Genomic DNA, 24,586 nt, shown 5'->3' with positions numbered 1-24,586 from the left:
TTTACTCAGTAATAGATCCTTAACATTATACAGTTTGGTCATTTCCTTTCTTAATTTAGTTAATTCTTGGAATTTGCATTATGTTATATTATTCTCTGACGGAAATAAGCAGTGGAATTATGACTTAGATTCTCTGATTACTTTAAAATATTCCAACTAATTTGAGGAATTTCAAAGATTGGGGATATGACAGCCCTACATCCATTGGTATTTACATGCTTGTGTGTAGAAAATGGATGTCCCTGAGTATTGTGCTTTGTTTGGTGATATCACAACAGCATGGCATATATCACTCCATCAAGAACTAGTAAGAATAATCTTTATTAAGTACTGAAACATACCAATAGTAAGGTTGAAATTAATTGATTTAATCTTGACTATAAAAATACAAGTTTACATCAAACAAATCAAATGGCAAGAACACAATATTAGTTTAAATATTAAAAACCACCCACTGTGTGAAACAAGGATTTTAGGATTTTCCTCTTTCCAATTTCTTAAATTTTTTTAGACTTTTAACAAAAAAAACTTTGCTAACAAAAAACCTTCAAAATATTTCAAGAAACTGTAATTACAGTCGACTTTGCTTATTGTCACTCTGCTTAAAGTCACACCTCTGGTTACTGTCGCATAGAATTTAGACCCAAATAGGAAAAACTATTAAATTGAGCTCCATTTACAGTCACACTCTATTTACGGTCACAGGTTTTTAAGAAACATTTGATTTGACTATAACCAGAGTCTACAGAAATTAAAGCAGAAAAAGATTTTGCAGTGTTTTTGAGCTTAGATAAGGATTTGCCACCATACATTTTTTCCTGATGCATTTGATTCATACACAATAAATATTTTGTTAAAATTGTTTGTGCTTTAAATTTTTTGCATTTGACTTAATATTAAGGATTTAGAATCCGAGAAATTAAGGGATTTGACTGCAATAACCGTTATGGGTGCAACTTTTCATCATCAGTTGTGAATCACAGTCAGATTGATTATAAAATTTTTCACATTTACTTTGACATAAAATCAATTTCATGAGTACTAACATCATCGAAACTAACATAAAGACTAAAAAACTTATCCTTGAACTGATTTTGAGGTCAAAAATTAGTACAAAGGAATGTTGAGTATTTTTTTGAACATGAGGCCCTAAGTTGAATTTATAGACCTATTTTTGTTTGGACAAATAGTTAGAAATTCTTGACAAAAAGTATGTCATTTAGCATTTGATGGTACCGCTACATTGAAAGAAACAAACAGTTTGGATGGGAGGGCCAAATAGCAGGAAATGACTGGGCAGGAAATACAAAGTTGAAATGGAAAAAGAACCAAATCTGTCATCTGAAAAGCAAAAGGGGACATGTCTCCCTGTCTCCATCACCTGCCATGCCCCCTGGCCTCAAAATTGCTTATTATACCAAAAATATAAGCTGGTTGGTCAGAGATACTGATCTTCAGCCAAAAATCTAGCAAAAAACAAATTCTAGGCTTGAGGTTGGATGGTACACACCATTGCAAATATTTCACTTGAGCCATCAACCTTGACAGCTCAACCATACACTAAATTACTCAAATTATAAAGTGTTCTGAGTTCATTCAAGTTATTTACAGACAAACATCCAATCATTAAGCTTTAGAAGAAAATTAATAACAACTATTAAATGCACAAAAATTATTATTGGAGAATTTCTATACAGTTGAAAATAAATTTCAAAGATTATTTTACTTTTTGTGCCTCCACTTGCTTATGATGCAGCAACAGCAATTGGTTTTTGCTTTGCACTTTCTTTTGCTGGTTCAATATCACCTGGAAGCAAAGAAAAGTTATTCAAACTTGCAAATCAAAAAAGCTACCAAACTAAAAGATACAGAGGATGCTGAGGACAAGGGCCTCTGCACATCTTGAATTAAACCCTGTTCTTGAGAAAAACAATATTGAATACTCCTAATTTGTGCAATTACACTTTTTAATGTAGTTATCGAATTTTGCCAAATATGCCAATTCATCATCATCTAGAACCAAGTTCGACATATTTTGCTTGTTTACAATCAATGAAGGGAATCAAGAAGGATGGGGCTAGGAAGAAGGAACATGACACTTTCTTCATACTTCTTGCTGGATCATTTATATCTGGGGTTGCTTCTAAACTCTTTTCCTAGAATCTATGTTTGATGCTAAAAGAAACAAACACTAATAATTTTCAAATTGACTTTTCCCATTTGTAAAAGTAAAACTCTTTGCCCATGTTGAGGTATGCCTAGACTCCAATTTGTTGCCCATAATTACAACAGAGTGCAGTTGCCCTACGTCTATAGTGCACCCATGATTTCCTGAAATTGTTTTTTTCCAATATTGATTCCTTTGAAATTGCCTTATTTATTGGATTTGTGAGGTGCAGTCTTCACCTATACACTGTTGCTTCACATCTGAAATGTCTATTGCTCTCCAGTTAATTAAAAATCTAGTCTGGGTCCATCAGATTTCTATACCTTCTTTCTTTATGAGAAAAATATACTGCCTAGTTTGTGTCTGTACCCTAAAGAACTGTTTTCCATTAAAGAGCTACTAATAGAATAATATGCTATCGTCTCTAGCAGCGAGATCAATCACATGGAGACAAATCTTACTTGGCTCAGCAACTGGAACATCTGGCAGCTGATCAGTTTCTTTTGAAGGTTCTTCAGTTGGCACAGATGGCAGTTCAACCTACCAAAAATAATAAGATAAACATTAGAAAAAAGGTCACTTACACTGATTTTAGGAGCACAGAAGCTAGATGAAAGTGCAGTGAAATCAGAAATGTTGAACAAATTTTCACAAGGAAGGCATTTTACAGATGGTCAAAAAATTAAATTAAAAAATGTGATCTGCGTTGCAGAAAATATCAATGAAAAGAAAATGAATGGTACAAATGCAATGCAATAAATAGTTACACAAAAGATGCTCTGGCAAAAAGTAAGCAAGAGACATTGAAAGTAAAAGAAAATGGTGGCATTTCAAACATCCTAAGAAAAACAAACCTTAGTTAACTCTTCAAGTTCAGCAAGAATGTCATCTTCATCCTCTTGTGTGAATGCACCACTTATAAGAGCATCTATTTCCTATCAAAGTATTAGTATTGTCAGACAAATTCAGTTATTCATCAAATCCTTGGAGGTTAGGGAATATCATGTGTCTTGAATGAAGCAAATTTTCCCTGATTCAACATTTCTAGATTATCGATTTAGGAAATATTGGAATATATTGTTATATATTCCTATATACTCCATGGTTTTATACAAAATAAATCTAGGAAGTACAACAATTAAGTAATTTGTGTTGAATACAAGTATCTTAAGATACAGGATGCGAAAATGGTAGTTAATGCAATAAATATTAATTGCTTCTTTGGTAACTTGTGTTATGAATTGTGTTCATAAACAGTACAACCCTGCTAATTTGAGCATCCATGGAACATTGAAAACAGTTTAAGCAAACAAATCTTCAGGTTAATGTGCTTTATTAACAGAAAAGTAGATTTATGATTTGTTTATCACTATTGATATTGATTAAGAACCATTTTGCAGAACACAACTGATTTTGAAACTAAGACCCCATCTACACTACAGAAAGAAGAACGGAACTTTTCGGTTTTGTTCTTGTTTGGGCATCATATCTCTTTTTCATCACGTTTACACTGGAGCAAAATGGAACAGAACCAAATTTTTGCCTGTTTACACGTGAGTAAAAAAAACAATGATGTCTGATACTATAAAAAAGCCTCTTCCCAGCACTAGATTAAGCCTGTTTCAATCATAACCAAAAATTCCGTTCCTGACCATTTACACTAGAGAAAACAAGCACAATAGTGAAACCAAGTTTCGCATTTTAGTGAAACCAAAGAAGAATAGAACCATTCCCAAACTAGCACAGAACCAAGATGCCAGGCCTATCATCGCTTTTTCAGGCAAGTAACCAAAGAGTTATCTTTTCTGTAGTGTAAACAAGGTCTAATTTAACACTTGAAATAATTTAATTCAAGTGTAAAACAAGTGCTTTGTTGGTAGTAAAGTAAAAAACATGAAATTTCAAATTATCAAGGGTTCAAGCTATCTTGATTACATTGTACTTACATTCTGGTATTCAACAGCTTCCTGGGTGTCTTCCATAATTTTCTCAACATCTTCTAAAGTCATTATCTAAAAAAATACTCCATTGAGCATTAAACAGAAAATACAAAAGGGTATCAGATACAGGGGCGGATCCAGAGCAAATTTGAAGGAGGGGCAGTCGGTAGTAGGGGCGCTGAAAATTACAACAATTTCATATCTATTTTCAGAATAAACAACATAACTTTGAGGTATTCCTTGAAGTAAATTTGGTCTCAGAAACTTTTCCACCTGATTCTCATTCTTCAAAAGGGGCGCAAAATCTCCAAAAAGGGGCACCAGACCTGCTTCAACTCGTTGAGGGAGGGGCAACTGCCCCTAGTTGCCCCCCCCCTTAAATCCGCCACTGATCAGATATCAAATATACATCATTCATTATTAATACTGACAACACCTTGCAAACTGATAAAACCCTGTATGATAGAGGGGTAAATGAGCTCAATGGAAATGGCTGCATGGAAACATTTTCTATAGCTTTAAACTAAAAAAGTATTTTAAAAAAATTTCTAAAATAAATAATCATTTTGGAACATCAATTGTTTATCAATCAAGAACAAAATACTGCTTCAAAATACCTTGTGCAGGGCAGTAAGGCAATCATTTCCAACTTTAAGGTTCTGGACAACTTTGGCCTGTACTTGGGCAAATTCAATTTCATGAACCTAAATTGAAACGGAAAATTAAAAAATAGCACGACAAAAATCAGAAAATAAAAACAATTCAACTTTTGAAAACATCTTTCACTGTCATATGTATAACACAGAGGTAGCAGGACAACTTTATTCCAGATTGAACAAGTCAGAGTTTCTCAAAAAAACATTTTCAATATAAAATAACTCTCAATCATACAGAAATCTTTTGAACTATAAAAAAAATAAACACTAATCTATTCAATGGTGGCGCCAGAGGGGGCAGGGGGCTACAGCCCTCCAGCAGAGCTGCTTAGCCCACCCATCGAAATATATACAAAGTAAATTTATAATTTTGTTGGAACAAGATTTTGCTATTGTTTGTAAAATTTTTACAAAAGAAAAGTAGTAACTGATTACAGAAACCCATTGAGTATAAATGTACAACCAGGTAAACTCCAGAGTCACTGGGACATAATTTTAAAAGATAAATAACTACAACAATTATGGAAACAGCCCCCTATACTAGGCTTTTAAAAGACATAAAAAATTGGAGATCTTGTAACCCACACTTGGGGACACATTGGTGATACCCGCCTAAGGGCTCAGAAACTGTTCTTAACTCGACAGATTCAGCATTTTTGGTGCCTAATCAGGCCTTGCCCGGAAAGGCGCTCGATCGAACGTGCGCGCCTAGAGCGCACACAAAAGAAGCCTAAGAGAGCGATTTATAGAGCCCCTCAAAACGTAAAAACAATATTACCACGGAGCAAAATAATTTGTTGGCCTTTGTCTAATAAACTTGATCAAGCATAAACAATCTTCCCAATAGACCGCAATATTATGTTTTGCGTAAGATTACCCCTTGAGAAAAAATTTCAGCAAATTCAACGTTGGGTTTTCGATACCCTTTTTAATCTAATAACCCTCTGATAACCATCAAGGACACAGGCCATCAAGCGTATTCTCCGGCAGATTTATTTGATTTTCGAGCAAGCGTTAATCTTCTGTTGAAGTATTATTTTCTGTTTTTTCTAAATAATTTAAAATCACCTTTGCAAATCAGGGATCACATTTCCGTCCAAATTACCGCATTGCTTTTCAGTTTTCATTTGCTTTCGCGAGTAATAGATGTTCTAGTGTGTCTTATAGAATGGATAGCATAAAAAGTGAAAACAAAGTTAATGTTCGACTTAAAGCCATGCGTTTTCCTTTATTTCTATATTTGTATAAGAGGCTCTTTTTATGGAGCACCTTCATTTTGCTTAGAGCAAGGCCTGCCTAATCGGTAAACTTGGTGGTGGCATTGATTAAAATATCAATGATAGTTTATGGTATATTTGATTGTTTTTATTTATAATTTTGATTTAACTCTCATCACTCCTCGGCACGTTAATATTTTAACTGTTAAATGGCAAACTTTAACCAATGAGAAGCAAACTCCACATTAGAATGTTTCAGGGTTGATTTGTGCGAATGGCAAGAATAATTATAAAAAACACCAATTAAAACCGTATTCCGCCTGTGGATATTAATTCCAAGAGTAAGGTTGTATTGTAAACAGGTAGAAAAAATTGATCCAATGAGTGCATTTTCCAGTGAACTGGAATCATCAAAAATCTTAAAATTTTCCCACCTTATCTGGCAACCTTAGGTGTTTATTGAGACACCAGCAATTACCAGCAAAATGGTTCCTATTCTGTTTTCAATGATTAAATTACACCTTTCTATCACTCAGAAAAGTTCCGAACCTTGAGAATAAAGAAAAATCATTGAAAAAGATTTACAAAGAACTTTCATAATTTATGTCTTTTGTCTTTTTAGGGACATTTTGTTATTAAAGTGAATCCCTCATAAAAAATATAAATCCCACTCTAAGTAGCTCCTCTTTCCTGTTTGTTAAATTTATGTCATGTCATTATCTTAATATTTGTGCGGCTGTTTGCAACTGGGATTCTGTGTTTTCTCTCTGTGATTGTCTACAACCCACCCTCCTCCCTATCAAAATTTCAGACCCTCTGTCGGAGAATTTCTAGTGCCATCACTGAACCTATTGACAAACAGGCACAATAAAATTTGATCACATTTTGTTCCCAGGTTTTTTGGTAGAATTTTCCAAAAATATGTGATGATTCTTATTTAAATGTTATTAACCAAAGATTTTCCCACTTCAGAATTTCCAACAGATTTTAAAATGCCTGAATAATAATTTGATATCCTGCTAACAGTTGTTTTAACACATTCAATAAAACATATTTGGTTGATGAGTTGCTTGGCTTAAGTATCAACCACCTTTTATAAAAATTCAAAATAAAGTTCATTCTTACCAGTTTTTCTAATGTTTCAAGTTGATCGTCAGTTTTTGTAAGAAGCGACTCCTGGTATTTTTTCTTCTTGAGTAATAATCTTGCTTTACTAAGTAAAAAAACAAAACATAGAAAATCATTCAAAAAGGCATCATGAATAAAACTTTCAACCGACGATTTAAGAGACATGTTAAAGAAAGGACCAATAACTTAGCTGAACAGAGATTTGTCTTTTTCCTGAGCAAGAATTGACAATTCAGTGAATAAATGTTGACTTTAAAATGTTTTTGAATCTTTATGATTTAAAATCTTTAAAAATCTAAGACCATAAATTATCAAGAAATAGGGTTTTCCTTTCCAACTTACTTTATTTTATAAAATATCGTTTTCTTATCTCTTTGATGATAACTGATTTATGAACGCAATGAAGATTTATTCCATTTCCTAGCGCTACTTCAAGGCAGATTTTTAAACTTGAATTAGGAGGAAAAAGATTGTATGTAGGAATAAGTTGATGTTGGAGGGATCAATATCTCTGAAAGGAGAAACGCGGTGCTAGCTAAATTATTCAATTATGAGTTTGATTGTCGTTTAGGCTTTTGGTTTGCATAGCATACCCGGAATCGACCACAAGTTGTCGAAGCAAACACAGTGATATCAAACCAAGAAAGCTTGTATGTGGTGTTCCTCAAGGTTCTGCTCTTAGTCAAGTACTTTTTGTATTCTATACAGAAAAAATTCCAGAAATTGTTGTAAGGTATTGCAGAGATTCAACAGCTGAAGTCAGTATACATGGCTATGCAGACGACTTGCAATTTTGTCCAGGCTGCGCAACACAAACAACTGAAGTCTGTATTCTTAATTTGGAACGATGCTGTAAAATAATATGAGACTGGTTTTCTCACTATAAATTAAAAGCCAACCCAGATAAATTCCAATTTATTATCTATGGAACAGGACAACAGCAAAAAACATCCCTGCTTAGCTCAAATCTTTAACTATAAACTAAACATCTTTGAGAGCAACTCTAGTTGCAAAAAATCTTAAGAAACCTGTGCTCGACGACTCATTCAACTTTCAAAATTAAGAGGATTCATGGGCAAAGAAAAGTTTAAAAATGTTGTCAGCGCCACAGTTATATTGAAAATAACATTAAATATACCAGTAATACCAGTACCAACTTGCAGAAAGTTCAACAAATTTAGAACTTGACAGCAAGAGTAATAAACAGAGTACCTAGACGCCATCACACAGGGCACCGCGCAGCAATTGGGCTAGCTGGGGCTATGGCGCCCCCACTTTTTGCAATAATAGGCTAGAAACATTTTTGCAAGGTTTACTCTAACGCAACTTGTATCGTTTACTCCTATGAAGTAGCAGTTTTTTTTGACTGGGAACCTTTTTTGTTCATTGTCTAGGTGTTTTATCTTGTTAAATGATATGACATATTTTCTAACTTGGTTAGCTTGGTGTTTTATTACCCTTTTTATAGTTGTTGACATCTTCTCTGAGCCAGACTGTTTATAAAAATTCAGCCGAAATAAGCAAAAATTTGCGGCCACACCCATTCCAGCCCTTCCACCCTTAGACTAGTGCGCGGTCCCTGCATCACACTTCCAAACTAATAAGACATATTGACTGGAGGAGAACTGAACAAATGAGACAATTTCATAGTCTTTCGGTGATATACAAAAGCTTCAATGGAATTGCTCTTTGACATTCATCTGAAAATTAACTATAACAGAGATATTCGCATTCATAACACAAGATAAGGGAGTAATTTGCATGTGCCAATATCAATTTTGTCGAGCCACCACAGAAGACTTCCAATCCACTACCAACAACTGTGAAACAAGCTCCAAACTTTGGAAAATCTAGGTTTTCACTGAACTCGTCTTTTACTACTTAATTTTGCACAAAGAACATAGGTTGGAACTTTAAACGATCATTTCATAAACAAGTGTAGATAACGTATTTAATTCGTTTATCAAATTTATTATGCGCTGTGAAAAACCTTGTATCAAGATCTGTAACCAGTAGTGTGAATTTAAGGAGTTTGACTATAGGCGGAGTCAGCTGTATCCTATTCCAATAAACTGTACCTGGTAAAATAATTTATCTTATTACAATGGTATCCTATTAGACTTTGCATTAAAGGGTGTCTTTACAAAGTAGTTGTTTCCATCCCTTCTTATGATGCCGATTGAAGATTTTCTGTCAAAATATATTTGATACTTGATCTAAATCCGATAAGCAAAGTAAACAAAGATTTCTGAAGTTTCTATCCTTTTTGAAAATTTTGTACTTGGAGATTCTAGTACAATATCTTGATTTTGATACAAGGTATCGTTGGGTGAATGCAAGACAACCCATACACAATAAACACAAATACACATAAATAATAAATAATAAACAGTAAATAATAAAGTTTGGAAGATTTATTGAAAAGTTTCAAAGGATGACCACTCTGATCCCAACAATATTTACCATCGTTAAATTAATGGAGCGTCAAGTGTAACAATCGAATTCAAGGCACATTCTTAAAATCAGAAATTTCGACTATGGAAATACATAAGAAAATCCATTCAAACAACCAACTAGGAAAATGGGTTGCGCTTCCCCCGCCACTTAAAAAGCTCAGTTTTTGCCACTGCTCACACAAAGATTATGCATAAATTCAGTTAAAATTCAAGGGTGAGGCCAGTAACATATTCGTACGTTACGTAGAGGAAGTGTCCATTAGGGCTGAGACTTGTCCGGAACCTGAATTAGAATGACGTGGAATTGGGGGTATGGTGACGTGATGGAGTGGGGTCGAGATGAAAGCTCTCATGATTATGACAACGTTTCTTCGTTGTTTCAAGAATTCTGAAGGAAATCTGCTGAAATGTTCAAGTAAAAGGGCAACTTGAGTCACACAACCCTTACCTATGCCCCTGGATGAATCATAGAATAATGTATTCAAACAAATAACCTCTATGCGGTTTAACAGACCTCCTGCTTCACCTTGCTTATATCAAATTTAATGATCATTTTTACTTTAACACACAGGATGTTTTTTTACTGGTCATAATAGCAACGTGTCTGCCCCGAGGTGCACTCACAACAAAACAATAGATTCCTTTGTATATTATTGATAAAATACTAGACTTTTTCTGCGTTCGGTACAGCTTTAGCAACGAGTTACCTAATAAAACAGTTGCCATTCATTGAACAACGTCTATACGCCATATGCTTGCATTCTTTTGACCATCTGTAGGATGCACTCCAATCGTGCGACAGGTGGCCTATGCAACGAGTCAATTACAAACGCGAATAGTCAAATACTATCTAGCTTGTAATTAATCCTTCCTAAATATCACTGTGTGCTTTCATTCAGTCGAGCAATGACTGAAACGATGGCAAGACTCGCCTGCTTAATTTTTCAACACCATTATGATAACTGGAGATTCATTGCAAGCAACTCCATTAATGAAATTCGCCTCCCCAAATACAACGCTTATTTCAATTGCAAAATGAGTTACAAAAGTTCAAAATATTGACTTTTGCGTGGGTCCACATTGTTCCAAATATGTCTGCCAAACACTGTTTAAATTAAACATATGCCCAAAAATTTGAGCTGTAGAACTGGATATTTTCTGGTGGTAACTTTTCACTTCATACTTTATGCGCTGTTCCAATAATTGCAGCACAGATCTAGTTTCATAACATTAATCATTGGCAATAAATCGTCTAATAACCGCTATTGACATACAAATCTAAAAAGCCATTATTTCAATAACTAGAAATTTGTATGATACCTTAAATACTGTCAAACTTCGGTTTTGTATGAGGCAAACAAAGAAAACTAAAGCTGAAACTGTTACCATCCTAGTGATATTCAATTATATTATCCTTAGTTCTTAGAACTTCCTCAACTCTTCGTTTTCCATATCGGAATCGATATTCCATTTTATTCATGGCGTCTTAATCTACAAAAGCATTGCTACTGAAGACTAATAAAACATGTTAGAGCTTGCTAAGACAAAAGGTCGAGTTATGTGTACAAGCCAGAGTTGAAGTTTGTCAATAGATTAGTCACAAGTCAGGTCTTAAAAGAATTTAAACTGTTTTGATGTCATGAAATCAAAACTGAATGCTGTAAAAGCCATTGGGCTTATTTGATTCTAGAGGATTATTTGATTGATAAGACATTATCCCCTTTCCATTTCTCTCATCCATCGTGGAGAAGGGGGGCTGGGCAAGCTTGAGCCCCCCCCTCCATTTGCCAAAATGCAAAAAATTTAGTTATACCCCCCCACAAGTCAAACTATTCTATTCAGTTATAGCCCCCCCCCCCACTTTTTTAGACCCCCACTTTTCTCAATACCTGGCAGTGCCTGTCTCTTGTGATTTTCAAGGCTGTAAGAAAACTTAGTGGGCTTTGAAAATATAACAAGTATTAGAGCTGCTTTCTTAGGCATGTATCATCTGCACTGTGAGGAGTACTACAGGATGCACTGTATGGTTATACTGTATCCGTAATTATAAAGAAATTAGATAAATCAAATGACAGATCCAGCTAAAGCTAGAAAAATGAAAAGCAGAGCTGGAACAATTTTTTTATCTAAAATGTATCAGAATTTAGAAATAGAAACCATTATGCATAAAAACATCAGGAATGATGCCACTGTCTTATATTTTTGTATTAGATAGGTGGTGCTCCATAGAGAGCGGGCTTGTTTCAAATTTCTGCTTGGATGGTGTGACTTATTTGAGAGGGGTCTCAATAGAGTGATAAATAAAGCCTTACAGTAAGCACAAATTATCACACCCAACTCCCAGTTCAAAGTAGAGATTACAATCTATTTATGAGTACTTACTCCTTTTTTCCATCTTTAAGAAGTTCTTTTGCAACTTGTCTTTCTCTCTCAAGATTTGTTGTGATCTGATGGAAGATATGACAGTATGTTAGTGACAAGGCTTTTATAACATTCTATCTTGGAAGCAAGTGCTGCTACAGTCCCAGAGACTTTCCATTGTTTCAAACAATAGGCTATTGTTCTACTCTTTAGACAAAGTCTTACAATTTTCTTTGAAAATACGACAAGTAGGAAATCATTCAGGCTTACTACACCCAAAAAATGCTACTCAAACAAAAAGAAAACAGGAATATTCATGAAATAGCTAGCTACATACTTTGTCTATTTAAAACTTTTTTTGACAAATTTGCAACATATAAAGGGGAAAGAAAGAGCAGCATCAAAGATTATAGTTGTTTGTAAGAAAGTTAAAGATATCAGAGAATATCACATGAGTATAAACATATTCAAGATTTTGCAGTAAATAAAATGTTATTTGATTTCTTCTACCCAGTAGTGTAGGTAGGGTGGTAAGATTGGGGGGGGGGCAATGGTAAGTCAAGTGAAGGAAAAATGAGGGTTCACACCCATTTGGATGCCAGAAATCACCCTACATCAAAGACAATTTTTGTCATTGAGGGAGCTCCTGCCCCTTCTTCCCTCCTCCTCACAGTGATACTGTTTCTACTTTCAAATATAATGATTTGTTATTTTGCTATGCCAGCTTTCACATAAGAAAGACAAGTTGCTAAACTGTGCAAGAATCTAAGATATATTTAAATCATTCAATGACATAAACTAAGAGTTTGTTTAACTTCCCATTAGGCCCAAATGGCTGTAAAGATAGAAACTGGAGGAGCATAAAATTTCATGCTGCAGGACAGGAAATCTTTTAAGAAAATTTTTTTCATAAACTGGGTGTATAAGGTTTTTGCAGAAAAAAAATCTCATAAGAGCAACAAACTTTGAATGATTTACTGGGATGCACTTCCAGTTCTTTTCCTGAGCAAAATTATGTGTGTGTGGCAAATCGCACATGTAAACAAATTTGCATGAACGATCACACTTGTAAGAAAATTTGAAGTGCCAAATTGATAAAATTGGTAAAAGGAACAAGAAAGGTAAAAACTACTTGAATACATGCAAGAGCAAAACTCAATTCAATCAATGCATAACAGACTTTGTTGCCCTTAGCAGCCATCTTTCAAAAGTCGTCGTCACTCTTCAAAGTTGCAAGAGCAAATAAAAACTGTTTCCAACAGCTACTTGCTTTCAGGGCCTAATTACGTTTTGACAGGAAATCAGTTATTACACTTAACATGCTAATGGCGACTTAGCTGAAAGACAAGACGCTAAGTTGAAAGGAGCATTCAGTCAAAAGCCAAACATCACTTCCGAAAAATGGAAAAATCATATTGTGGTCAAAAGTGCTAATCAAGTAACAAGGGAAAATGATAAACAATCATGAGACCATGCGAAATTAATATTAATAGAAAACTGCAAAAACACCTGTTTGCGCGTGTGATGAAAAGCAAACGCAATTTAACTTGGGCATGCGCAGGCGTGTGCGGGTACTATCGCACGCGCTAACTAAAAGGACTGGCACTTCATATAATGACTGGCCTAAAAAGTTAAGTAAATGAACTTCAAGCAAATCAATTATGATGAGGAGGATGATGACATAATGATAACAGTTCCTTGATTCTGTTTGAGAGCTTATTTTGTAGGAACATTACCTAAGACAGGGGTGGGCAACCTACGGCCCGCAGCCAGAATCTGGCCCAGGAAGAGAATTTTCGTGGCCCACGAGATTAAATATATCATCTTGTAATTTTTTTGAATAGCAAGGATGATTTTCCGAGGGGTTGCAAATAATGAATTAAACATATCGATTCAAAATTAGATTATCTAATGTCTTCATCAAATTTGGGAATCATGGAAAGATTAGTTTACTATCTGTTGTCAAGAATTCCTCCTGCTTGAAGAAAGGACAGCAGAATCATTGAGGGACTGGGTGAAAGTTAACAAATGCAGCAAGGACGATTGCATTGGGCAGACTTGACCAGGGATCAGGGTTGTCCCTATTTTGTCATGTCTCAGTTACCAGTGCCCCAGGGGTCTATATTAAATAATGTGAAGTGTAGAAAACCACTGAAACATCAACTAGTCGGCTGTAGACCGGTTTAACCCAATATTAGGGCTGGTCAGCAAGGCTGAATGAGGACCCAATGCTGACCTAGGGCCAGCAACTAGGCTGTCCATGGCAATGCATGTGGGACAGTGGCAATGCATATGGGAGATAGTGTCAACATTAAGCATCTGTTTTTCAGCTCAGACCATTCACTTTGACATACGTAAACACCAAATTATCCAATTATGAAGGTATGCATCAGTCTTCAAGATTTGACAGTCTCTAATTACCAAAAACCGCACCTCAAAGCAGTGCTGAAGTCCTAATTTCTTTCCTTTCCACTGGAAAGCTGGAGTACTTTATGATTTTCTTAAAGAGACTGTCAAGATTCTAAAACTCGTGCATAATTTCTATATTGGATAATTTGGTTCATACGTGTATAAAAGTTAATGGTCTAAGCTAAAAGGTCGATGCTAACCATGATTGGTGGATGATTCTTCAAACCCTGAATCACATCCTTTTTAATTTTGGTTGGTTATTTCAGTTTTCCCTTTTGAGCTAACGACTGTAACAGTTATTTCTATCATTGCAACTATCTATGTAAAAGAGAAGCTTGTACTTTTAGTGTAGCTGAGTTAAAATGAAAGTTTTCATAACTATCATTATCGTTTTATTAAAACTATCGATTTCATTCTTCTTATTGCCTTTGTCCCACCTAAAAAAGGTTTGAAGGATCTTGCCCAGTCCCCAAAATGGTTGCCCGCCTCTGATCCAAGAGCTACTTCCAGGCATTGAAGATTCACAGCATCCCAGAGGTTACAGTTAAGAGGTTTATATAGTTAGGGAAAGCTTGCACCAGGAGAGACAGAGCTTTGATTTCCATCGGTAAAAAACAAAAAATCCCTTTTAGTAATCTTTATTTTACAAGTTGTTTGCAATCTTTGAAAATATGCAGACAGTGTCTTTTGAAATGGCAAATAAAAAAAGGCAATGGATGGTAAGAGAAAGGTTTTTAAAATAAAGTTCAAACTTACCTTTTTCTGGTATTGTTTCAATTTGTCTCTTTGATTTTTGAGTGACTGCAAGATAGAAACATCATTTAAGGTACAAGGTTGTATCAGATTCAAATTACTTAAAACTCAAACTGAAGGACATCAAAACATTCTGAATAACAGGCCTTTTCATAAGAGCCTGTTACTTAGAATGTGCATTAGTGGCCTATGGCTCCTATGACTTCTTATTTGCGAGTGATCGCTCTTGGTAAGAAAACTAATAATAAATGAATTTCCACCCAAAAATAAATAAACATGCTGTTTCAATTTTATTTTTACAAATAATTTAAGATTATCCATAACTTTTGAAAATCTTCATATTAATTCAGTTCCTTATGCAGTCATTGACAGGCCTTTTCCTAAGAAAGACCAAGGTTTTCCTTTTGTAAAAGATAACCTATGTTTATAATGAAGGTCAACAATTCTAAAAGTGTTCACTCCACAACGTTGTAAAAAATACAATCTTATGATAGCATACTTTGGTATTAGATAACATTAAATAAAAATTGATGTTTCAATGATCCTTGATGCACCCCAAGAAAGATTAAATACCTAATATAAATGTGCTTCATTTAACAATTTTTGCGTTCGTCACCAAGATCATATAAAGCACCCATATCACTTGTTTGGGTCACCAAAGATGTGTCTATTGTTGAAATATTTATTCATCACAATTAACCGTTTTGCCCAAGCGATCAAACATTTGTATGGTTGAGTTTGCATAATAAATTCCACTTAGAAAACAACCCATTTTTAGAAAACAAATAACATCAATGAAATCTATTTGAAATGGAAGTTTTTTTATTGAAATAAGAAACTTGCATAACACTGTGATTTTTGTCTTGTTTTCTGGTGTGAGGCTATTCTAGTGCTTGGGTATTAAATATCATTTTTTTGACCCATTTGTTTGAGCATCCTCTTCTTTTCAAAGTCTAAATTATGGATTTTCCATCATTTTAAAAGAGGTATCATCCCTTGGAGAACAGCTACCCCAAAATTATCCAAACTGTATGGCAGGAGAAGACACTTGGTCAAATATTGGGGGGAAGCCTATTGTTTTAATAAGATGAGGTCACATTTCCTATTGTTTAAGAACAAACTGCCATTGTCCCCTAAAGCAGGCCTGGCCGTAAGACTTTTTACAGGAGAGCAGTAAACAGCTCTCCTAGTAGTATTCAGGTGAGCTATAAGAATAGAAACAAAGGAAAAATTGATTTCAAGGAGAGCTTGTTTGCTTTTTAGAACAATTTAGGAGAGCAATCTGTAGCTCCCCTCCAGCGTTTGAGGAGAGCCTGGAGGGGAGCTAGAGCTATGGCTCTCCTCAAATGGCCAGGCCTGCCTAAAGTATTGGGGGCAGTCACCCCTTGCCCCCAAGTGTCTACCACTGCTGTATGGAGTAAATATCTTAACAGTTTTCTATCATAGACATTGTTATGATAATAATAGCTGACTTGCATTGCATTATGCTTACATTATACCTTATTTGGCCCTGTTAGAGAGTATTCCCTTTATTACTTGCTCTCCATTACCTTTATAGACCGACATGCCACAACACCTGACTTGTTTATTTGAGTCGGATAAATATTTGGAAATAGCATTTAATTGGAAAATAATCAGATTCAAAGGGAAACAAGAAATGTTAAATCAAACAACAAAGGCAGATTATAGAGAGTATAGAGATAAGAAATATAGAAAATATTAAATTGGTCTTCTAATAGATATTCAAGACTCCAGATACAGCTAATTTGCTGAGTAAATGAAATTTCAACATGCAAACAGCTAGTTTTCTTATGTTCTTGCCACACTGTAAAGTTTGGGAATGTGCGCAATACTTTTTTCCTTATTTCGTCAGCGCATTTTTACAAATATAGATTTATCCATGCAATTGCAGCACAGACTTTTGAAGTCAATCCCACAAACAGCTTCACCACGAGGCTTAGAAATGCTATTTAAAAATAAAATCCCATAGCTTTTAACCTGCTATTGTGCAACATGATTTGATCCCACGCAAGCATAAGTGGCAGAAAATAATTCCCTGAACACAAAAAATACTTTTGCACTCTGGGGTTCTTGTTTGTACTACTGCATACAGCACATCAAATGCAAGGGATTCAGAATTTATTTTTACAAGAACTGTTTTGTTTCAAATTCTTACATTCACCTATTTATTTCTAGATATGGTTTATACCAATAGCAGTGAAAACCAATGGTTATCAAATTTTTGAGTTTTATCAGAATTTAGTTTGAAGTGCTGGACAGGACAAATATTGAGGTTTTTGTCGATTCTATGACAATAAAATTCGAAGTTGGCATGCAGTTTTCTGAACATCGCCGGGTATCACCAATTATTCCAGATGGATATAATGGGACACAATGTTTGGACCAACTTGTGCATGTTTGTGTTGTTGTAAGCCTAAAAGCCTGGTTTATTTTATCGAGGGCACTGATGTCAATATTAAGTACACTTTACCAGTATTGCTTTATCCTGTTCGGTTATCCTGTTAGCCTTCTTGGGCTGTTCCTTCCTAGAAAATAATCCACCCATTGCTTCCACCAGCCCACATGAAACAGAAAATCATTTCCTGACCATTTTGAACAGGTTCCTGTTATTCAGTTGCTGCCTCTCTTCCATTTCTTTGCCCGGATAGAGACCCACAGCAATTAGAATTTTCTTTGTAACTGCACTTATCTTTAGCACTTATCTGCTAAATTATATTTGAAATTATTAAATTTTGAAACATTCTCTTTCTTTAAAAGAGGCAACACAAACAAATGACTTTTTGGATAAGAAAATGGTTTGGAAAAAGAGCAGAAAAAACAAAAAGATTTCATTGTAAAAACTGTATCATGTTTAAATAAAAAGGCGGATCAAAACCCAGGGGGGTACTCGTATAGATTTAGGATAGGGGTGCTCAGGTTACTTTTTTGGGTCTGAAGATATTTTTTGGTCAGCAAATTATAGAATTACTTTTCTGGGTTCATGAAATGCCGAATTTTTTTCTGGGTCTTGAATGTGAGGAAAATGTAAGAAATGGAGAAAAAAATAGTTTACAGGGCCTCCGACAAAGGGGGGCCGGGGGGACCTTGCCCCCCCCCCCACTTTTTTTGCAAAACAATAGAGTTTTTTCAAAATCTTTTGTTATTGGTGTTAAATTTTCCCCTGGCCCCTCCATTTTTCAACCTTTGTCGGAGCCCATGGTTTACACACTAAACATGATTTATTTTTCATTGATTGCAGATGAAAACTTCATAATCATAAGAGAATTCAGAATGATAAAAGGAATTCTCATAAAACTCAACACATAACGACATAAACATGGCCCTAATTAGCAGCCCTAGACAGCAGACTGACTGGAACATTCGAAAGGTTTTTAGCCAAAATACAAAAGTGAAACTACAGGATGATGTAAATTGTGTATCTTTGATAAATATACTATACTTGCTTCTGTGTTGTGCATGTGATCTCAAGATCACGATATGGAGCAGTGCTTCTTTGCTTTTTTTTATTGTGCAAGACAAGAAAACAAATTTTTTGGGTCAATTTCTAGGCTAAAAATTATTTTTTGGGTTGATGGTTCGTACCCCCAGCCTGAGCACCCGACATATATATATGAGAACTCCCCCTGGGAATCACAGTGTCACTATAATTACAATGAAATGGTGAAAGCCCCCTCTAAAGGCTCTTCAAAAGTTCAATGTTTTCAAACAACATTAGGTAAACCAATAAATTTCCTTCTGTCGTGCCATTCTGGAGATTCTTTTTCGTGACTCTATACACAGCACATCATGCAAAGTTTGGTTGCTATCCAAGAGTTACTTTTATGGGTCCAAAGTTTGAGCAAAAATTATTATTGGCTCAGTCAATTGGACAGTTACTTTTTAGGGGTAATTAAATTCCGACTTATTCTTTTAATCTTGAATATGAGAAAAACATGATTTACAAATGAAACATTGGCCACCGATTCACGATGTAGACTTCATAACCACAAGACTATTGAGAACGACATTAGTAGCACTCACAAAGCCAACTAGGTCAATATTATAGGGCCCTTAGAAAGATAACTGACAGGAAACTTTGAAAATTTGACCACAATCCTAAAATGAACCTTCAAAATGTATATTGTAAGACTGCATATATAATAAATACAGTGTACTTTGCAATTTATGGGCAAAGGCAAGACAAAGTTTTTTGGGTGAATTTTTATGCCAGAAATCATTTATTTGAAGTGATGTTTTGTGTCGCAGCCTGAGGAACTCTATTCTAAATGTAAACGAGTGTCCCCTCCCCCGCTAGGTTGCCATTAAGTGACGGGTAAATAGAGAGCCCCCTCCCAGCTCAACCCCAGGGGTACCCTTTCTTAAATAAGGAAAGGTTTATTTCGATGTCTATAGCTAAATGTAATTAGTATGTAGGAAGTTTTTGTGAGCAGCTACCACACCCCTCTTGAAGTCCATTTATCTACTTCCTTCGTTTGCTGTTTGTCCATTACATTTGCTTGAGCTTTCCGCAAATCTCCTTCAGTTCGTATTTTCAGAAAAACGCAGAGCATGAACCGATTCCATGCACGGTTTGTGGACCTATGAAGATGATGGTAAAAATGGACGACCCCTAACAGCAATAACTAACAGACCACCAAACAGAGTGCTTCCCTTCCATTATTTTAGGTAATTTAACTTTGATTTCTTCGGTTAATCAAGGTAAGTAACTTGCTCCAAAATACTATCAAATTCATTGTCTATAATTATTAAAGGCAAATTTATATCCAATAATAGAAAATTTGATCCTTAACTAGAGGTTCTATATCTGTAAAATCAACCAGAAAAAAGTAGAGGGAAACGAAAAATTGCGATTTATAAACTGTCTTCAAAAATAACGTCGAATTTAGAAATTTACAATTACTTGACCTTAGTACATATAGCGTTAATTTTGCAAGCAAAGAAGACGAAATTGGAAAAAATTTAGTAAGAAAAGTGCTGGGTTTAGATTCCTTTTGCATGCGTACAGAGTTCGTTTCAAAAGTTCTACCCCATCAGTTGAGTCGCTGACTTATATACACAATACAAAACTAACATTGAAAGATTTGCAAAATTATCAACCATATATATCAAGGATAGGCGTGAGAAGGTGAAACAGAAACGGCAAGAGCACTAAAGTTCTTCTATTTAGAAGCACTTCCTGTGGACGATTGATGGGCCAGATTCATCATATTCCTGCTTGGAGATCCACATCTGTTGGAAGGTGGAGAGTGAGGCCAAGATGGAACCTCCGATCCATACAGAGTACTTCCTCTCTGGTGGGGCAATGATCTTGATCTTCATGGTTGATGGTGCGAGGGCAGCAATTTCCTTCTGCATTCTGTCAGCAATACCTGGGAACATAGTCGTACCTCCGGACAAGACGGTGTTGGCGTACAAGTCCTTACGGATGTCGACATCGCACTTCATGATGGAGTTGTATGTGGTCTCGTGGATACCGCTTGATTCCATACCAATGAATGATGGTTGGAAGAGGGTCTCTGGGCACCTGAATCGTTCGTTGCCAATGGTGATCACCTGACCATCAGGAAGTTCGTAGCTCTTCTCCAAGCTTGAGCTGGTGGATGCAGTGAGCATTTCCTGTTCGAAGTCAAGGGCGACATAGCAGAGCTTCTCCTTGATGTCACGAACGATTTCACGTTCTGCGGTGGTGGTGAAAGAGTAGCCACGCTCGGTCAAGATCTTCATCAAGTAGTCAGTAAGATCACGTCCAGCCAAGTCGAGACGAATGATGGCGTGAGGAAGGGCGTAACCTTCGTAGATTGGGACAGTGTGGCTGACGCCATCACCAGAGTCGAGGACAATACCAGTGGTACGACCAGAGGCGTACAATGAGAGGACAGCCTGAATGGCGACGTACATTGCAGGGCTGTTGAAGGTTTCGAACATGATCTACAAAAAAACAAAAATATAGTTAAACAGTTGTTTATTTACAGTTATAAAAATATCGTAAAACTTGTAATTGCACCCGAAAACCCTGCGCAAAAAACGCAGTCGAAAGACTTCAGAAACGCCCACACTATTGTTTACGGGAACAATGGAACGGGTGGCGTCTACATATGAAGAGGGCGTTGTCACATGGTAGGAGACTATTCGTCAAAATGTGGTCTTTGGCTGCCTTAAAAATAAACAGAAATTGCCCCCTGACTAACGCTGATAAACATTTAGGAATTTTAACATGTTATTTGTAAAAAAACTGGGCTAACACAAAAACACTTCCCAAATGAAACATCTTCCTTTGCAAATTTCAGGTGGGTACTTCCGTCATGGGCGTTGGCCTAAAATATTTTTCCTCTGGACGTAAAAACGTAATAAGAACAGGGCCTATTAAACTGTTTTAAAAGCAGGCAAACAACGGTGACAAATCTTAATAGAGTTTCTTGCAGTCAGCGAAATTCTGGGCGTAGCCCTAAAAATTCATCATCACTCACCTGGGTCATCTTTTCTCTGTTGGCCTTTGGATTCAATGGAGCTTCTGTGAGAAGTACTGGGTGCTCCTCTGGTGCAACACGAAGTTCATTGTAGAAAGTGTGATGCCAGATCTATAAAACAAGGAGCAAAATTTTTCAGAACTCGGCCTAACATAAACTCCAACGAACAGTGAAATTTCTTGAAAGAATGAGCAGTTGATATAGCTAGATATATGTGTTGGAAGCATTTACCTTCTCCATATCGTCCCAGTTAGTGACAATTCCGTGTTCAATTGGGTATTTCAAGGTAAGGATACCTCTCTTGCTCTGGGCTTCATCACCAACATATGAATCCTTCTGTCCCATACCAACCATGACACCTTGATGTCTTGGCCTTCCTACGATGGATGGGAAAACGGCCCTAGGAGCGTCGTCTCCAGCGAAACCAGCTTTGCACATACCAGATCCATTGTCAATGACAAGAGCTGCAACATCTTCATCACCCATGTTGATAGATTTTGTGTTTAACTAAAGTCGACGAGTAGTACTAAATAGTCTGTGACCTGACCGTTTCGAAGTTTCACTTCAAATAGGATGATCTAAGGTTGTGCACGGCGATATCTATAGGATGGCCATGTGAAAAAGTTGTCGTGCGTATGACCATATAAGGTAATTTCCTGTAGCTGATCCTATTGTTTGTTTACGCACCATGTTTTACATACCTAACAAGGATGTAACGGTCGGCCTTCTGCATTCACTCAAAAGGGTCATCCCCATCTAATGAATTGGCGTACTCTGATTGGACAGCTTAAAAATTTCGCCTTTCTTATTGGCTTAGTCAACAAATGATTGACTTTCAAAATTCTTTCTCAATACAGGTGCTTTCGACACAGCCACATCAAACAATACGTTCGTGGTGAATAGCCGCCCTTTGTTAGGCCACTGCCCACAAGGAAATCGTTCTGCTTTTCAAGGGTCATTTGTTTGCTTGAAAACAAAAGCTCAAGCAACAAGTTCATTTTTTAGCTTGGACATTTCCGCTAGGTAGCGTTTTGTTGAAAAACCAACAAGGGTTTGCAGAAAAATAATTCCTAAATTCTGCAAATTTTCCATGGATTGAAACAATTATACTCATTTATTTGGCTTTGAAAACAAAAGTTTATTCCTGGATTATCTTTACAAATGCAACCAATCCTAAGAATTTTCTCCTCCTCATTTCCAAATCGACTAATTTAATTTCGTTTGTTAAAGGGCTCAATCGACTCTTCAAATCCAAAAAGAGTCTTTACTCCGCGAAATCCTTCTTGATTTATGCTTTCCGAAATCTCTAGACAAAGTATTGATTTTTCAAGATAGGCCTATGATGTGGTTTTCAAAATAAAGAGAGAAAATATATGAAAACTGAAAAAATCATTTTAACTAGTAGCTATATTTTTAATGGCTCGCAGATGTATTATTTCATTAAATATGTTCTTTTTCAATTTTGTTAATGTTTCCTAAAATTCATTTTTCGCGTCCGATATAAGTACAGTATTTCCTTGTTTTTGTCGATCGTATCAAATGTCTACTATAAGGGGCTGGGGGCCAGGGGTGCGGCTATGGTTGAAAGCCTTGAGAAAATGAACAGGACTTGCGTCGCTTGCTGTCTAAAAGGAGAATGCCCCACATGACGTTTGCCTGAACCTTTTCTTTCAGTTTTTTGGCACGAAATTACCCTAGATTTTCTGTTATATTGTAACGTTCGTGTGGTTACGTTGACAATTTTGAAGGTCAAAGTGCTAATCGGTGGACTAAACACACTCAAACAATCACAAAACATTTGCACAAGACCAAGCGGCAGAAATTTGGCGTTCCTTCATGGTAGTATTTAATTTGACAACAGGTGTAAAATCGAGTCCAGCAATTTTCTTGCCAAATCATTTGGTCTCAGATATTTTGTAAACCTTTATAGCAGTTTAAAACAAGTGAATGAAAACTGCCTAAAACCCTCATTTCCATATGAACTAGCAAAATGTTTGGGCCTAAATCGGAATGTCTCCTTACTGGAAACAACACGACATCGTGCATGGAATGTCTTCATCAAAACAGCATGAGAGTTAAACTCCGTTATCTCGCCATGTTACCAGACGAAAACACATTGTTTGTGCGATAAACACAAAAATCACAAGATCTTGTCAACTTTCCTTCCCTCTAGAGCCATGCTGTGAGAGGTAATTTCTTCGAAAGAAGCGATGAATAAGCCAGTGTGATGGAAGGTGTGTCCAAATAATGGGCGTTTCTACACAAAAGGTTCTCTATTGCTTTGTGTTGTTGCCTTTATAAGGCATGTCAGATACCAGAATAATTGCTCAATGAAAGGTGAAACAAAACTCAAAATAATTCCTTAATAGATTCTCTAAAGCAAAAATATGGGAGGGTAAAGCCTTTGTTTTTTGACATTCCTTTTCCGAATTGGCAAGAAGTATCCGGTCGCCCTACCAGTGCTAGAAATACACAACCAATGGCTGCCACATCCAAAAATGTTCGGCTTCAAGACTATCTTGCAATGCCACGAACAAATTGCATTACAGAACAGATGAATTTGGTAACACGTTTCAAGCCATGGTTTTCGAAAGTAAATTATAAGATGTAGCTTGGCCAAGGATTCCTTGCGAATGTTCATTAAATAGTATATTTTCTGACAGAAGCCTGAAATTTCAGTTGCCTTTTCTGCAACAAAATCCCTTTTCAACCTCTGCATATAGGAAATTGGGATGTAACTATAATTATTTCAAACGATGCTGTATAGAGGTATCAAAATTTACATTTTCCGGGAAATTAAGTTTCTGCATTGAATATGTAGTTGCTGGGATCTTTGCTAACCCACTCACGACTCCTAAAATCATCATTTGATGGGGACGCCAGCAGAAGGGACATAGGTGGAAAAATTGATACAGCCTTAAGCAGGACTAGAAAGGCCCCCAGTCACAAGTGTAAAATACAAGTGACGTTGCTGAAGGATGTAAAGCATGAAGGACAATGGCTGAAGTGCA

The 24,586-nt window shown here is 36.0% G+C and overlaps 2 protein-coding genes across 2 annotated transcripts; both read right to left on the bottom strand.

Moving 5' to 3' along the window:
- Window positions 1-1,409: 1,409 nt before the first annotated feature.
- Window positions 1,410-17,750, bottom strand: LOC135691669 (charged multivesicular body protein 6-A). Its single transcript, XM_065209606.2, has 9 exons — window positions 17,579-17,750; window positions 15,091-15,135; window positions 11,947-12,011; window positions 7,106-7,193; window positions 4,725-4,811; window positions 4,114-4,179; window positions 3,022-3,102; window positions 2,629-2,707; window positions 1,410-1,807 (listed from the first exon to the last, which is right to left on the bottom strand). Exons 1-9 carry the CDS (start codon window positions 17,651-17,653, stop codon window positions 1,746-1,748), a joined length of 648 nt encoding a protein of 215 aa, XP_065065678.2. The 5' UTR covers window positions 17,654-17,750; the 3' UTR covers window positions 1,410-1,745.
- Window positions 17,751-19,952: 2,202 nt separating this feature from the next.
- LOC135691582 (actin, cytoplasmic) lies at window positions 19,953-22,159 on the bottom strand. Its single transcript, XM_065209470.2, has 3 exons — window positions 21,807-22,159; window positions 21,576-21,686; window positions 19,953-21,036 (listed from the first exon to the last, which is right to left on the bottom strand). Exons 1-3 carry the CDS (start codon window positions 22,059-22,061, stop codon window positions 20,272-20,274), a joined length of 1,131 nt encoding a protein of 376 aa, XP_065065542.1. The 5' UTR covers window positions 22,062-22,159; the 3' UTR covers window positions 19,953-20,271.
- Window positions 22,160-24,586: the final 2,427 nt, after the last annotated feature.

The sequence above is a fragment of the Rhopilema esculentum genome, chromosome 13 (genome assembly GCF_057945365.1).
Source record: "Rhopilema esculentum isolate cy_ngs chromosome 13, ASM5794536v1, whole genome shotgun sequence".
NCBI classification, from domain to species: Eukaryota; Metazoa; Cnidaria; class Scyphozoa; order Rhizostomeae; family Rhizostomatidae; genus Rhopilema; species Rhopilema esculentum.
This window is presented reverse-complemented; position numbering and strand designations above follow the sequence as displayed.